General features: G+C 43.3%; 1 protein-coding gene across 5 annotated transcripts in view; it reads left to right on the plus strand.

Moving 5' to 3' along the window:
* Positions 1-16,855, plus strand: part of ARID4B (AT-rich interaction domain 4B) — a 420,630-nt gene that overhangs the window by 376,931 nt on the left and 26,844 nt on the right. For 4 of the 5 annotated variants that reach the window (XM_072409204.1, XM_072409206.1, XM_072409205.1 and 1 more), the window contains 2 exons: positions 4,010-5,116; positions 16,038-16,235. In XM_072409204.1, the coding sequence (XP_072265305.1) occupies positions 4,010-5,116; positions 16,038-16,235 (1,305 nt within the window). The remainder of the gene's footprint in view (positions 1-4,009; positions 5,117-16,037; positions 16,236-16,855) is intronic. The other variant, XM_072409207.1, reaches the window with a different exon arrangement.

A 16,855-nucleotide genomic window follows, 5' to 3' on the forward strand; every position in this document is an offset into this window, starting at 1 on the left:
AGACACAACCCACCCACGCTCCCATCGCAGGCTTAGACTGACAATGGGAGAGCAGGCGGGTTCTGGCATCATGACGTCACTAAAGAGACATTTTCTTCCCCTTTGAGTGACACCTGGCTCTCCGCGCATGTGTGGTCCGAAGCTGGTAAATTTAGGAGATCGCCAGTCCAAAAAGCGTGGGGACCACTGCCCTAAGGGGTCTAGAAAGGGCTTTGCAGCTATCTGCCTCAGTTTCCTTCCTCTGTAAGATTGTTGAAAAGAGGGTGCTCAAAACTTTCAAGATAAGAGGCAAACCTAAAGAATTTGACCAAATTGAAAAGGCCATGTATTTACACCTTAGGTTTTGTGATAAAGACAAGACAAATTGCAAATATTCTATAAATTAGGGCCCATTTCCCTTATCAACGTCAATGTTAAATTGTTCACTAAGATTATCGCCAATAGACTGACTAAACATATGCCCTTTTTAATACATGAAGACCAGGTGGGATTTATCCAGGGGCGAGAGGCAAGAGATAACACCCTCAAAACTATTCTCCTAATCCAGCACGCCAAGGTCCCCATATGTCTCCTTTCGGTTGAGGCTGAAAAGGCTTTTGACAGGGACAACTGGTCCTTCATGTATCCAGCTCTACGTCAGGTGGGCCTAGGTACTGGCATGATCTCGAGGATAGCAGCCTTATACTCGTCACAGTCAGCTGGGGTAAGAGTCAATGGTTCTTTATCTGAGTCTTTTCAGATATTGAATGGCACCAGGCAGGGTTGCCCCTTATCACCCGTTATATGCTCTGGTTATGAAACATCTGGCAGTAGCTCTACGGAATAACCCAGAAATTGGAGGGTTCAAGTGGGTGAGTGTCACTACAAATTATCTCTTTAGGCTGATGATCTCCTGTTATATATCACCTCTATTGCATATTACCATTAGCTCTGTACTGAAAGAATTTGAGAAATGTAGTATCTTGTAGCACCTAGTAATTTCAAAGTACTCAATGTATCTTTGAACGCTGCACAGGCAGCCTCCATTAGTGTAAACACTTCCTTTAGAATATGTGAAGAAGCAATTAAATATTTAAGCATAATCATTACCTCAAATCCCTCCAAATTGTTTTCCCATAACTACACCCCGTTGTGCAGTAAATTACTCCTTTTTTGGTTTGCAAGGATTAACACGTTAAAAATGGACGTTCTCCCCCATCTATTATATACGTTTCAAACTGTGCCTATTTACCTACCCACTGCATATCTACTGAAAATCCATTCTCTTTTCAGATTTTTTTTGTGGAAAGCTAGGCGTTCTCGCATAGCTTATCAAATTTTGACAAAAGCTAAACAGATGAGTGGTGTGGGGGTCCCAGATATAACGCTATACTATAGGGCCCCAGTACTGGTCCGATTGGTTGATTGATTCCACAATAAGGAAAGAAAGAACTGGATCATCCTAGAAGAATCTTCTCCCACAATCTCACGTCAGATCTTCTACGACTTTGGCACAATCTCATCAGAGGGGGAAAAATTTCTACACACCCAGGCCCCATGACACCACTCTTTGACAATCCGGCCATCCCCCCAACAATGCATGCAGCAGATTTTCGAATCTGGTCCGCCACCGAACTCTGCTATTTAGGTGACATTCTGCTAAATGGTCCCATCCCACCCATGTCCTCCCTCCAGTCACAGATAATGAATAGAATGTCCTCTTGGTTTGCATATAGGCAAATACACTCCCCTTCTTCAGCCATCATATGCCAATGATGGCTGAAGAAGGGGAGGTTGAATCTGAAGATAATGAGAACAATGAGGGGACAAAAATGAAGAGAGGAAGAAGTTGGCAGTCTGCAACTGGGCTTGGCCTACAGTAGCAAGCACAGGAGTGCCATACCTCACTTCACACAGTCTGCTGAAGTTATGGAGTGGCTCTACGTTCTGAACAGTTGGAAAAAGCTGCAAATGAATTCACTGAGAAATATCAGAAGAATGAGATTGAAGAGAGGCGGCCAATTTTGTATCAGCCAAGTGACAAGATTGTAACGAATGCCTCAAAAGCTGTCGTTGGTACTAAAGATGCAGTGATTCAAAACATAACTGGAGTGGTTGATAAGACCAAGGAATTAGGAATTAATTATAAAAACTCCCAGCCTGTCTATTCCTGTGGCTCTTTCTTGGCTGGTGAGCTGGGAGGAGGTCCAAGGTGAACTGTGAGTAAAGACTCAGACTTTGTTAGAAAAGCTGTATGGTTAGGGCCTTAGAGTCCTGCACAGCACTAGGTTGGGCTGGATTGTTAGTAAAGAGAATTACCAGTAAGTTAGAGGCCAAGTGGCCTGGCTTTATGTTTGCTGTTTGTTTCATTTTGCCTGTTTTTGTGTGGAAGTAGTATTAGTGAATAAAACCCTTGATGTACTTTTAACCTGCCAGATGTCAGAAGAATTTTTAGTTGGTATGCCAGAGGCTGGCTCAGAGTGTACTTTTGTTTCTAAACATTCTTCATTGGAAGACTGACAACTACAAGATGAAGATGGAGAAGTAAAACATAAACGAGGAAAAGGGGAAGAAAGAAGGCTGTGTGGGAAAGTCAAAGGTGGCCATTCCTGTCCTTATGATGACGGATCCCAAAAACAACATCAGCATGAAAAAGAAGCAAAAGGATTTGCTGGGCACATAGTTTCTCTCAGATCAGTGGATGATTCCTAATGTGCTGGATAAGGGGAGGTGTTAAATATTGTGTTCATGTTTACCCATGACTTACCCTGAGTTCCCATGTGACACAGTACCTCCCTACCACTGACCTCAACATAACTCTCACCTGTCTTGTTCAGAATACTACTGTCATCTTTTCCAGAACCTGCCACAGAATATACAAAAAAAATGTAACCAAGTGCTGGTTGTCTACTCAGTGTTTTAAGAGCTCTGGTTTTTAGGTAATACACCACAACCATTTCCATAACTACTACAAACCCAACTACTGCAACAACAATGACTACCTCCACCTTAAGCACTACCACTATTGCTAACAACCCCATCAATACTGCCACCAGTAGAAGCAGCTGCAGAACCAAGACAGCAAATAGTAATTGAACTATTATTGCATTTCTCCTTCACACTTCTCTTCTCTCATGTAGCCCCTCTGGATTAATTAACTGTTGTTCATCATTGTTCTTCTATCCTATCAACTCTTGTTTCCTGTAATTCACACAAACTTCAGGGTAATGTGACACATAATGTGACACATAATTGAGCTGATGAATGTGCCAGCCAGTCCACTAGAAGTAAAGCTTGGCTGTAAGAAATCTGCCTCTTGCTACCTACCATGAAAATATGTTTTCAGAATATCTTTTGGTCTGCTACCCACTGTACAGTGAATACTGGCTCTAGACCCAAAAGGTTTAGTTTAAATTGAAGATCCACTAGTGGCTGCGTATCTCCTGTGAGGCCAACTTCTGTTTTCATTGTTTCTACCTGATGATGATATTTTCAAACACGTCAACAGTCAAACTATGATAACAACTGGCACACTTTTTTTAGTATCAATGAAAGAAAATCTCTTGTGTGTAAGTGGAAATCTATTCTGTGATTTGACTTTAATGCAAACTGTCAATATCAATATCTAGTTTTGAAGAAATGTACATTTTGTAAATTTTTTAAATATTTTGTATTGAGCCTATGATCTGCTTTTAACTGTCCGTCTTTGAAGAACATGGCACCACGAAATGGTGCCTTGTTCTGCCATCTTTTAGAAAAAGCAGCACTAATGTCAGCTCTCTGTAAAGACATAGAAAGTTTGCCAAATGGCTGCCTGTATTTGTTCGTATGTGAGGGAAATCTGAGGCTCAAAAAAAAAAATGCTGTGTTACTCCCTGAGTTCAGAGAACTTAAAATCCAGGTAAGAGTTGACTAGAGAATAGTCAAATCACATTTAGGATATATATAGGATATTAGAATACTTATGTACATCACATTTTTTAAATTTTTTGTTTTTATATATTTATATATTTCTTTTTTATTTTACCAGCTACAGAAAACTCTCCAGATCGTATCGAATTGGACCTGAATATGAATAAAAATGAAAAAGATTTTAATATGAGCCATATCAAGTGTGGGCTGGAAGCAAGAGCAGAGGGAAAGATACATCAAGAAACAGAAGATAGTTATTTTAAAGTAGATGAAAAAAATGACTGCAAAACAAAACAAGAAGAGTCTTCAGATGACACAGACTATGAGCTGGAGGCCCATAGGAGGAAGAACTTGGTATATGGCTTTGACAAAGTAACCAAATCTAATATTAAATCTGGAAAAAGGAAATTACCTTCATGTGATAAAGAAATAAATGAAACCATCAATGATGAAAATATATGCTGCAAAGAGGCAACTGATATGTTTTATGCTGATATTATCATGTCCTCTGATGAAGAGGAGGAGCAGCCAAAGCCAAAAGTCCCAGCACTGCAAAAATGTAATTGCCTAAATGATGAAAAAAAACAAAAATTACAACAAGCAAGATTGTACACAAGTGTACAAGATGTAACAGATAAAAAAGCCAAGACCATTTCTTCAGAAGAAAGGCTGAGAGCCAAAGACCCCAAAGATGTTTGGTCAAGTATTCAAGGACAGTGGCCTAAAAAGACTTTGAAAGAACTTTTTTCCGATTCTGATACAGAAGAAGCACCATCTCCACCTCACAGAAAATTTGAAGATACGCCTACTGATTCAACGTATCAGCAACTTAGAAATGAAACCAGAGATTTGCCTGCGGAATGTCCGAAATCTATAATTTATGCCATTGAAATGAAACCAGGTGATGGGAAAATTTTTGAATTAGGTAAAAATAAAATGGACTTTCCCAACAGTGGAAGTAATTTTGAGCCGAATACACTAGAATCTACAACTTCCAGGGAATATAGAAGACCGCAGTTAACATTTAAATTTTTTGAAAATACACTAGCAAATCAGATAAAAATAGAAAATATGAAAAGTGAAGGTAATAATACAATTGAACTGAACAGTGTTACTTGTGAACTACAAGACTTTAAGTTTGCGGGAAACCTTTCTCTGACAGGATTTGATGTTCGAATCAGCTCCAGCAGTAGCATTCACCTAGAAAGAGAAAACAAGGAAAAAGGTAAACTGCATATAGGTTAATAGAGGAGATGACAATGCTGAATGATTTTTATTTGATATTTAAAATTACCAAGGCCAAGCAATATCACCTACAAAACAACTTAGGCAGGTGGTTTTATGGGTTTAGCTGGACCAGTGATGTAACTACCTTGTACAGGTATTAAATCTACCTTTCTGCTTGTTCCCTAGAACAGCTATAATATGCTTCAGATTTACTTTAATAGGTCAGAGAGTTAGGAGTGCCTAGATACATACCTACCTTGATATACAGATGCTATATTTAGCTTTGTGCTTGTGATCAGTAACAGCCTAATTGTATTGCAGACCCCATCTGCCACAGGTCAGTGAAAACTATGTTATGCAGCTAGCTATTCAGGAAGTCCCACAATATCAAATGTGATTTGAGAACAGGAGCTATTCTGATTGCTTGCAGAATATGATGGCACAAATGGAGGTAGAATGCAGCAATATAAAAAGAACAGGCAATAAGTTTGGACATAAATAATGGGTCAGAAAGATTAGATACACCAAACAAAGTTTACAGAAAACATCATAGGTTACACAATAAAAGAGACAGGAGTTGAGCGGATAAAAAAGTCGAAGGACTAAAGTGAAAAATACAGTATGTCTAAATACAAAATATTTGAAATTTACGACCCTCCTTACTCTCTGTTTGTACAGTAGATAAATTCCCCACCATTTCCACTTTTAATTGATAAAGAAGTAAAAGGGCTTGTTCATACCTATTAGATTTTCTGGGCATGACCAGGGTAGCTCGGACCTTCTAGCCCATCCCTTATCACCACCATTAGAACCTCGGCCTCCCCCTGACCCCACCTGCTTACCAACCACTTTCCCACCTTTAAATACACAAACACCAATCTTGGGCTTAAATTGGCTGGCAAGCAGCCGTTTATTAACCAAAATTAAATAAATCAACCATTCAAGTAAATCACAAATAAATATCCAATAATAAATGTCAAAATAAATAAATCAATTTTACACTTTGATATGCAAGCATACATTAACATAATACAACATAACACCCAATTGAATATACCCTAATTAACTAACAACCTAATTCCCCCTTTAATAATACATAACCATAACAAAAATATCCATAGTGTTATCAAACCCCAAAACTCCCGATTATACACCCAAACAACAAGGCTGCAGGTCTCAAAAGGCAAAATCTGCACCCAACAGGAATTGAACTCTTACAACATCTTCACCTTTGCCCCTAGCCGCCCAGCACCGCTTCAGGAGCCATAATTATCCGTTCATCATAAAGGCGGAGACCCCACCAAAGAGGATCCCCCCCTGCCAAAATCCACCACTTTAACATGCACTGGATCCTTGCCTTTCAAGACCCCAACCACCACAGTGCCTAGGTGTGAAACCTCACACCTGAGCCCTACCTGCACACTTGTTGAGCTTGTTGAATTCCAGCCTGCCATTTAAGCTTCCTCCATTCCCAGCCACCGAAATGGCCCACCTTACTCCGGGCTGTGTTGAACTGTTCCACTAAGCGTGCGCCTGTCCAGATTGGTCCTGGCCACCTTAACCAACCATACCGCAACATACCAGGCCACTCCAGCCGCCACTTTGAAAACCAGCCTAACAGCAAAAATTATGTCCCACTTGGAACTTTACCCAAATCATAGCCCCCCTGGTATGGAGCCTTACCATGCCATGGGCCACTCACCCACCACAAATGGGCCAACACATGATGTAGCACCACCATACCCCCATTCCTGGCCACCGAAATGGCCCACCTGCTTATTAACCTCACTCCAGGCTGCGTTGATCTAAGCCACCAAGCAGGCGCCCGTCCAACTGGTCCTGGCCACCATATCCCACCAGACCGCAACAAACCCGGGCACCCCCAGCTGCCACCTCGAAACCCAGCTTGACCACACAAAGTCTGTCACACATGGAAATTTTTAGACCAAAACATACCCTCCCCGGCATGGACCTTACCATGCCAGGGGCCACCCACACACCCCAAATGTGCGGGGCTGCGACACCATTATACTCCACAGTAATCCAGGTACTTAGAACCAACGTACAGTCACCTCCGCTCCAGATGAGCACACTGGCTATTGGTCAGCTGGACCACCGTCCGCCTCTCACCACACCAAACGCAATAGTGCCCAACTCACCACCCGATGCAAACTAGACCAACCACAGCTGAACACCCCAACTTGAAATTCAGAGAAAATCATTTCCTCCAAGTCCTTAGGCAAATCCCCCCCTCCTGAACGACCTAATGAAAGAAAAACGTGCCGCTCACAAAACCTAGTCCACTGACAACAAGACAATATGCAGCAACTATATTGAACCCCCCCCCCCCCCCCACCACCACCACTCGGAGGTGCCAAGCTAAAGTGAAGATAATATGTTACCAGCATCTCAACATTAATTGTCATAACAGTCAGAGAGCGGGGCCAGAGGCCAGGGCAAAACCCCAACTGTATACCAACACACTATGCTGAAACCAGCCACTGTACTGACCCCCAGGAAGTAATAAAACATACCACCTTATTGAACGGACACCAGGGAGTAATAGAGCATACCAACCCACCGTACAGACATCAGGGAGCAATACTGTATACTATCCAACAGTACTGACACCAGGGAGTAAATAAAAATAGCATACTTTCAGTACTGCCACCGGAGAGGAATCGAGAATACCATCCCACAGCACTGACACCAGGGAGCAATAAACTACACCATCCTACAGTACCGACACCAGAGTGAAATAGAGTGGATCACCCCAGTATTTATCAGGGCTGTGTAGTGGGTAGATAAATCCTTTGACTCCAACTCCTACTCCTCAGTTTCTGGTACCCCCGACTCCGACTTTCCGACTCTGTATTTAATATGCTAATTTATTTTCCCTTTTGATTGAAGGAAGGCAACATACACGCCATTTATTCACCGAAATACTGGCTAGGAAGCTGATGCTGTACTGTATTAGCAGGTTTAAACAAAAGACAAAAAAATAAAAACAATAAGGTATTATTTATAGTTTTTATCAAGTCGCTTTAAAAAAAGTAACATAGCATGCATAAAAATCAGGAACAGGAACTTTACCAGTTTAAAAATATGAACCACATTCTTTGGTAGTTTTAAAACAAAAACAAAGCTTAACTACTAGGGATGAGCGAGAATGCCTTCTCGCATAAAATTTCCTCAAACTTCCGATGGGTCCGCAAAATTTCGCGGACCAATCGGAAGGTCGAGGCAAATCATTACTTGAGGAGTACTGCAGCTGCAATGCAGCAATGGGAATCCTCCTGTGCGCAATCCCCGGGCACTAGCAGTTAAATGAGGGCTTGCCCTCATTTAACCTCCAGTGCCTGGGGAGGCAGGAGGAGTACCGCAGTTGCAATGCAGCCATGGGAATTCTCCTGTGCGCGATCCCCGGGCACTATAAGTTAAATGAGGGCAAGCCCTCATTTAACCTCTAGTGTCTGGGGGTTGCACAAAGGAGGTTTCTCACAGCTGCATTCATCAATGCAGCTGTGGTAGCTGTGGTACTCCACCTGTTAGTGTGAGTCCCGCGGCTGTGCTCATCATGAATGAATTCAGCCGTGGGAATCATCCTGTGATGATTCTCACTGCTTTACTCATTGATGAGCCTTGGTACTCACACTGTCGGTTTGAGTCCCGCGGCTGTGCTCATCAATGAATGCAGCCATGAGAATCATCACAGGATGATTCCCATGGCTGCATTCATTCATGAGGAGCATAGCAGTGGGACTCTCTATCCAAGAATACATACTACAGGGCTGCAAGAGCAATCAGGGGAGCCGAGCTGTCAGCTCGGCAATTCTCTGATTGCTCTTGCAGGTCCCAAAACATTTGATCTTGATCGACAAATTTACACAGGCCGTTCTCACCTACATGTTCATTAAGCGAGAATGGACCGGTTCACCGCAGGATCGATTTTTAAAATTTTATTTACCTACATGAACAAAAACAAAAGCTGGAAAACCTCAAACAGTTTATATAATAAACTTGGAATATAGTTGTAGAGTAGAATAGCTGTTAAATGCAATCCAAAACTAACTCAATGTAGTGTTGTCCTAGGAAACAGAAATGCTTCTGCAAGATCCTCTTTCATAGAAGCTCTTAAGTCTGACTTGATTATTTTTGAAACTGAAAATAGTCTTTCAACACTGATTGGGTGGGTGGCATTGCTGTTACGGTTCTAGCCACATCACTCATAATCTCAGGATAAACAAGGATGGCTTCTTCTACAGTCAGTTTCAAAAGCGATCATACTTTTCTACTTCTTTTAATTCTTTAAAAATAATCCTGCTGGAGTCTGTTTATTTGGACATTTTCTGGTAGTTTATCTTTCACGCATATGGGACGTCGCTTTACTGTTGAAAGTTCCATTTTGTTCAAGTAGGAATCAAAGTCTAATTCTTCATTTGAAGAGGATGATTCTGAGTTACCAGTGCTTATAGCGTCACCCAGTGGCGGTGTTTTAGGTAGTAATCCCTTCATTCGAATTGCTACATCATACAGGACCTTTTTTGCAGTATCAGTCTGGTCATCGCTCAACAAAATTCGGATCATTGGATCAACATAAATAGCAGCTAACAAGATTTGATTATCCAGTAAGAGATTCTCTCTTTTCTTCATTGAAGACACAATGCCATCAGCTATTACCCTCCACTTTTGTTCAGGCAATATATTAAGCTCTTCCATTTCAAGAAGAATTTACCAGGTGTTAAATCTTCAGATTGCAACCTTTTGTATATAGTTACTGTTGTATAGAGTTTCATAGAGTTACATAGTACAGCGCTGCAGCAGCGATCGCTGTTGGCACGCTGTGCTACTACTATGTATTCTTGAATAGAGTTTCTCTATCCAAGAATTCAGGGCACTACAGATGATGAACAAGTCCCCATTCATCACCTATAGTGCCCAGAGGTCGTAGTGGAACTGCAGAGGTAATCTGCAGTTCAGTTTCCCACAATGGTCGTGACATCACAATGGAGCTGAACTGCAGAATACCTCTGCAGTTCCACTATGATCTCTGGGTACTATAGGTGATGAATGTGGACTTGTCCCCATTCATCACCTGTAGTGCCTTGAATTCTTGGACAGAGAAACTCTATCCAAGAATACATAATAGAAGGACAGCGCGGCAACAGCAATTGATGTTGCAGCGCTGTACTATGTATTCTGATAGAGAGTTTCTCTATCCAAGAATACAGGGCACTACAGGTTATGTATAGGGACAAGTCCCCATTCATCACCTGTAGTGCCCGGACATTGTAGTAGAACTGCAGAGGTCTGCAGTTCAGTTTCCCATATGACGTCACGTGGTAAACTGAACTGCAGATTACCTCTGCAGTTCCAGTACGATCTCTGGGCACTACAGGTGATGAATGGGGACTTGATCTTCCTCCGCTGCCTTTCCTCCTTCTGCCACCAAGAGATCCCCATGCTGCTGCCAGGAATTTGAGTGGGGCATGTAGCCGGGCATTACAGTTTTCAGGCTCCCCCAGCGGTGAGAAGGAGCTGCAACGTAGATCAGCTGGTGTTTGTCGCATTGCTAGCAGGCAAGACCAGGCCTCATTGCCATACCCCACACTTTCTACCCCATCATCTAATATTTCTGTGGTTAGCATTAGCAGCATACAAGCTTTCATCCCTCAGATACTGGAGCGCAAGCGGAAATCAAAGCTAATCAATGCAGCAATAGCACAGCTGATTGCGTTTGAGATCCTCCCTTACCGGCTGGTGGACTCCAATGTGTTCCCTCTGCGCGAACCCACAGTACGTTATGCCCAAGCGTCCGTATTTTGCACAAAAATGTGTTCCTGCTTTGCATCAACACGTGCAGAACAATGTTTCCATGGCCCTGCAGCACAGCAGTTTCTGGCAAGGTGCACCTGACAACCGACAGTTGGTCAAGCAAGCACGGAGTGGGAAGATATATTTCCTACACAGCTCACTGGGTAACTTTGGAGGCAGCAGGGGAAGGTGCAGCTGCAGGAAGGCCTGCATACCTAGCTCCGCCCAGAGCACATCGCCATGGAATATCCTCCTCGACCTTCACTTCCACCTCCTCCTTTGACTCGTCTGCCTTAACCTTTTCCTCCAGGGACACTTTGCCGTTGGGACCCAGCACCTCCCATTCACCAGCATCTGTTCACTGCCAGCAACAACCTGCAATTTGCTATTTGGGTGAACAAGTAAGACGTTGCCACGCAGTCCTGAGGTTGCCATGCCTCGGTTCCCTCATCCACACAGGAGAAACTATTCTAAGTGCCCTGCGGGAGCAGGAGACCATATGGCTAACTCGGTACGGACTACAGCCAGGCAAGGTCGTGTGTCACAACGGGGCCAACCTGCTGGCAGCCCTGAGTTCTGGGAAACTCACACACGTACCTTGCCTGGCCCACGTCATGAACCTCATAGTACAACGCTTCCTTGGGAATTACCCAGGCCTCCAGCGGCTCTTGCTGAAGGCCAGAAAGTTGTCAGCGCATTTCAGCCGGTCGTACACAGCCAGTGCCAGATTGGTGGATTTACAGTGAAAGCTTAATCTGCCAGTGCACCGGTTAATTTGTGACGTGGCCACTCGTTGGAATTCCACCTTTTACATGCTTCAGTGGGTCGCTGAACAACAGAAAGCGGTGGTGGATTACGTGGCAGAGTCTGTTCATTTGAGACACTACATTACCCTACTTCAGCCCTGCAGATTGGCTGCAAATTGAGCACTTGTGCACTGTATTGGCACCTTTGGAAGAGGCGATCAGGATGATCAGCAGGGATCAGGCCTGTGTCAGTGACACCATCCCCATCATATGCCTGCTGGAACAGATGATGGTGGTATCAGAACTAAATATCTGTATTTTTTGGAGAGAAATAAATAATTTTTTTGCCTTTTTTGATGGATAGCAAGAGGTATTAGATTTAAATATCTGTATTTTTTGGAGGGAAATATAGAAATTTCCTGCCTTTTTTGATAGATAGCAAGAGGTATTAGAGTTAAATATCTGTATTTTTTGGAGAAGAATACAGAAGTTTTTCTGGCTTTTTTGATAGATAGTAAGAGGTATTAGAATTAAATATCTGTATTTTTTGGAGGTAAATATAGAAATTTCCTGCCTTTTTTGATAGATAGCAAGAGGTATTAGAGTTAAATTTCTGTATTTTTTGGAGAAAAATACAGAAGTTTTTCTGGCTTTTTTGATAGATAGCAAGAGGTATCAGAATTAAAATTTCTGTATGTTTTTTAAAGAAATACAGACAATTTTCTGTTACAGCTAGCAGATAGGAAAAAGGCAGTCCCTTACACAGCAATGTCTCCAATAGCTACAGTCCCTATACTGTCCATGTGACGGGAAGCCTCCGCCTCTTCACGTTCAATAATAGTTGAAGCCTCTGCTTATGGCCACTTGTCCTACACCTGTCGTGTCTCTTCACAGTTGCAGACTAGAGTCAAGCTCAACTGGGTCTTCTTTCCGCTGATTCCGCCAAGCCCGTTCCCTTGGCTGTGGTTTTGCTGCATAGTAGTTAGCAACACTGGGAATCTTGTTCATCCACTCATGCATGTAACTAATTAGATGACGAGACATTTGGCTACCTTAAGAGAGTCATAGTTACTCCCTCCGCTTACCCATGCCCAGCTCTAGATGGCAGTTAACAATGCCATCCACACTCCGTCTCAGAGCCCACCGCCTCCTCCTCCTGCTTTTACTGCTGCCACCTGACGAGTACCCAGCTCTAGATGGCAGTTAACAATGCTGTTAACACTCCATCTCAGGGCCCACCGCCTACTCCTCCCGGTGTTACTGCTGCCGCCTGCCCACTATCCAGCTCTAGATGCTAGTTAAGAATGCCATCCACACTCCATCTCAGGGCCCACCGCCTCCTGCTCCTGCTGTTACTGCTGCCTGCCCACTACCCAGCTCTAGATGCCATTTACCAATGCTGTCCATGCCGCATTTTACAAAGTTACAGCTAGCAGATAGGAAAAGGCAGTCCCCCACACAGTAATGTCTCCAATAGCTACGGCTCCTGCACTGTCCATGTGAGAGGAAGCCTCAGCCTCTTCACATTCATCAACAGTTGTAGCCTCTACAGTCTTAACCCCTTCGTATTCACCAATGTCTCCAATAGCTATGGACCCTACACTGTCCATGTGAGGGGAAGCTTCAGCCTCTTCACATTTACCAATAGGTGGAGTCTCTGCAGTCTTAACCTCTTCATACTCCCACTTATCCTACACCTGTCGTGTCTCTTCACAGTTGCAGACTCGAGTCAAGCTCAACAGGGTCTTCTTTCCCCGCTGATTCCACCAAGCCCGTTCCCTTGGCTGTGGTTTCGCTAGATACTAGGTAGGGACAGTGGGAATCTCATCTATTCATGTCCCCAATAGCTACAGCTTCTACTCTGTCCATATAGGTGATGGCCTCAACCTCTCATGCTGTCCTTGCTCTGTCTCAGGGTCCACCGCCTCCTCCTCCTGTTGTTGTTGCTGCTGCTGCCTGTCAGTACTCTATTCACTAAAATTGTACACTTCTGGGTGACATTTATGATGCACTACACCCAGCTCTAGATGCCAGTTAACAACGCGGTCAATTCTGCATCTCAGGGCCCACCGTCTCCTCATCCTGCTGCTGCTGCCTGTCAGTACTCCATTCACAAAAATTGTATTACAGACTTCTAGGTGGCATTGACAATGCACTACACCCAGCTTGAGATTCTGGTTAACAATGCGGTCCCCACTCCTGTGAGGCCTATATAACTTGTAACAGAGCTGTGTAACTGGCTAATTTTTTGACTGAAAGACCCCCCCTCAGGGACCTCTGCCTGTACTCTGAAGCGTGTGTATGGCTTGTAACAGAGCGGTGGAACCTTCCGGCTATTTTTTGGACTGGAGGAAACCCCTCGGGGCCCTCTCTGCCTCTACTCAGAGCCCTGTATATAATCTGGCATGTTCCCTTGACCGCCCCATAAAATGGCCTTGCCAGCAACATAAAAAAGCTTTCCTGATTTATTTCTTGATTGTACAGTGTTGTGTAGAGGTGTGGGAGTCTTGACATGTCTTTTTTAAATGTATTTGTAGGCTGTAGTAGCTCTACACAGTCCAGAACAATAACCCAAATTTTTCCCCATTGACTTTAATGGTGTTCTAATTCGAAATTCGATCACCCGAATAGCTGTTGAATCGAATAGTAAGCTATTTGACCAACACTACATATAACATTGGTCATTCCTACTACTCCCTCCCTCCCTCCGTTTTGATTTATTGGATACTGGTACCTCTTTTGTAGACAGTGTATATTAGCCTACTGGGGCCAGATAGGGTTTAGGTCACACACAGCACTAAGATCTGTGTAGGATTACATTTGTATAGAAGGAACTGCTTTTTTCTCTCCAACCTAAGATCCACTTCCTCTCTCTATTCTTATTTTCCCACCTTCTCCCTCTTTCAGCACCCCTCTCTCTTCCCCTATTTTCCCCCTGCCTCTTTTCTCTCTTTTTATCCTGCCTCTCTCCCAGCTTTCCCCCATCTCTCTCTTCCATCCTCCCCTTTTCTCTCCCTTCTCCCCACTGATTGCTGCCTCTCACTCCTCCATTCCCTCTTTCTTTTCTTCCCCCTCCCTCCCACCATCTGCTCTCCTCCCCTCCTTTTCTCCCTTCCTTCCCCCCTCAATTCTCCACCCCTTCTCTCTATCCCCTCACTCATTTCCACTCTTTCTTCTTCTCTCTCTCCCCCCCCCCCCTACTCCTTCTTTTCCCTTATTTTCCTCTATCTCTCTCTCTCTTTCTCTCTCTGTCCTTCCACACTCCTTCTTTCCCCTCTTGCTCACTCTCTCTGTCCTTCTATACACCTTCTTGCCCCTTTTGCTCACTCTCTCTCTCCCCAACACTCTCTTTTTCCCCCTCCCCCCACACTCCTTTTTTCCCTTTCTTCTCCTTCTGACTCCCCAAACATTTATTTCCCCTTTTCACCCTGTCTTTCTCTCTTCCACTCCCCACACTCCTTCTTTCCCGTCTTTCTCCCTTTCACTCCCACACTCTTTCTGTCCCCTCTTTCTCCCTCTGACTCCCCACACTCATTCTTTCCCCTTTCTCCCTTTCACTTCCACACTCCTTATTTCCTCTCTCTCTTGCTCTCTCTCTCCCCCCACACTCATTCTTTCCCCTCTTTCTTCCCCTCTCGCTCTTTCTGCCCCACACTCCTTCTTTCCTCTCTTTCTCCCTCTCTCTCTCTCCCCCCACACTCATTCTTTCCTCTCTTTCTCACTCCCTTCACTCCTTTATTTCTCACTTTCTCCCTCTCACTCCCCACACATTTCTTTCCCCTCTATTTTCCTCTTGCCTTCCCTCTCCTGTCTTTCTCCTTTCACTACTCCCACTCACCACACTCAATCTTTCCCATCTTTCTCCTTTCCCCATCTTTCCTATCTTTTCCCTTTCACTCCCACATGCCTTCTTTCCCTTCTTTCTCCCTCTCTCTCTCCCTCTCTTCCCCTCTCCATGCACTTCTCTCTGCTTCTCTCTCTTCTTCTTTCCCCTCTTTCTTCCTTTCTCATCTTTTTTTCCTTCTTTCTCCCTCTCTTTCTTTCCCCCTTTTCTCCCTTTCTCTCTCCCCCTACGTTGAACAGTTCCTAAGGCTAATATTAGTCAGAAGGATGGAGGAGCAGCACAAGCAATCTGGCCTAGGTAAAATAAAAAATATATATCTAGTCCTTAAGAGTATTATTTAACATTTTTATGAACTTTTTTTTATGAAAGAATTAATTATAGCATAACAAAGTTATTTATCTTTGTTCACTTTTAAAAAGGTATTTTTCTAGCTCGCATTACGCACTTAAGTATTTTCACTATGTACCCAAAGTACTGAAGAACAGCACATCTGATAACACATTTTTATCCTTTAGCTGACATCTGTGATAGTGAAGATCTCTTTAGTGGTGAAAGTGTTGCAAAGATCCACTCTTCAGAACAATTTCCTGAAGTACCTTCAAAGCATGAGAGTACATCATCTGAAATGCTTTATCCAGGAGTATATGTGGAAAACCAAAATAGAGAATACAATGATCAGTCACCTAAAGTGTACAAATGGAGTTTTCAGTTATGTAAGTATTTCCCTTTTCTCTGTTTAGGTGATGCCAGGTCCTTTTAGATGTTTTGAGTTCTTGGCTAATCATTTTGAATTGTATGTTGTTACAGCAGTAGGAGACATTCAAATTGCTTATGTTGTACTGCATATGTGTTAGCAAAATTGTGATGATTTGTTAAATAGGTTAAAGTGAACAGCCCTTACCTCTGACCAGCCCCCCTGGTCTGCTCAGAGGTAACCCATAAGAGCACAGGGCCATCAGGCCCATTTTCCTAGCCAGGATTCAAACCTAGGACTCAGCCCAGAGGCAAAAGCACTAAGCCATTAATGCAGCCATGGGGACATGAATCTTTATTTGTTGTAAGGGGACTGTACATGTCAGTGTGCTTTGCAGGAACACCTGATCTGAGAACATTCTGTTGGTTAAATAAACAGTTCCAAAGTTGGTCCCTAAATGCATTTTCACTGCATGTCAAATATGAGAGACATTTTAGTACATTTTTGCTAAAGTTGGATTCTCCAGGTAAAATACCTTTAGAAAATTTGCCTTTTAATCCCTAGTTGTGACCATATATGGCATATTAAAAAAGAACTGAAACAAATATATTCTTTTGAGTGCCTGTGGATCAATAATCA

Source organism: Pyxicephalus adspersus, chromosome 4 (genome assembly GCF_032062135.1).
Source record: "Pyxicephalus adspersus chromosome 4, UCB_Pads_2.0, whole genome shotgun sequence".
Lineage (NCBI taxonomy): Eukaryota > Metazoa > Chordata > Amphibia > Anura > Pyxicephalidae > Pyxicephalus > Pyxicephalus adspersus.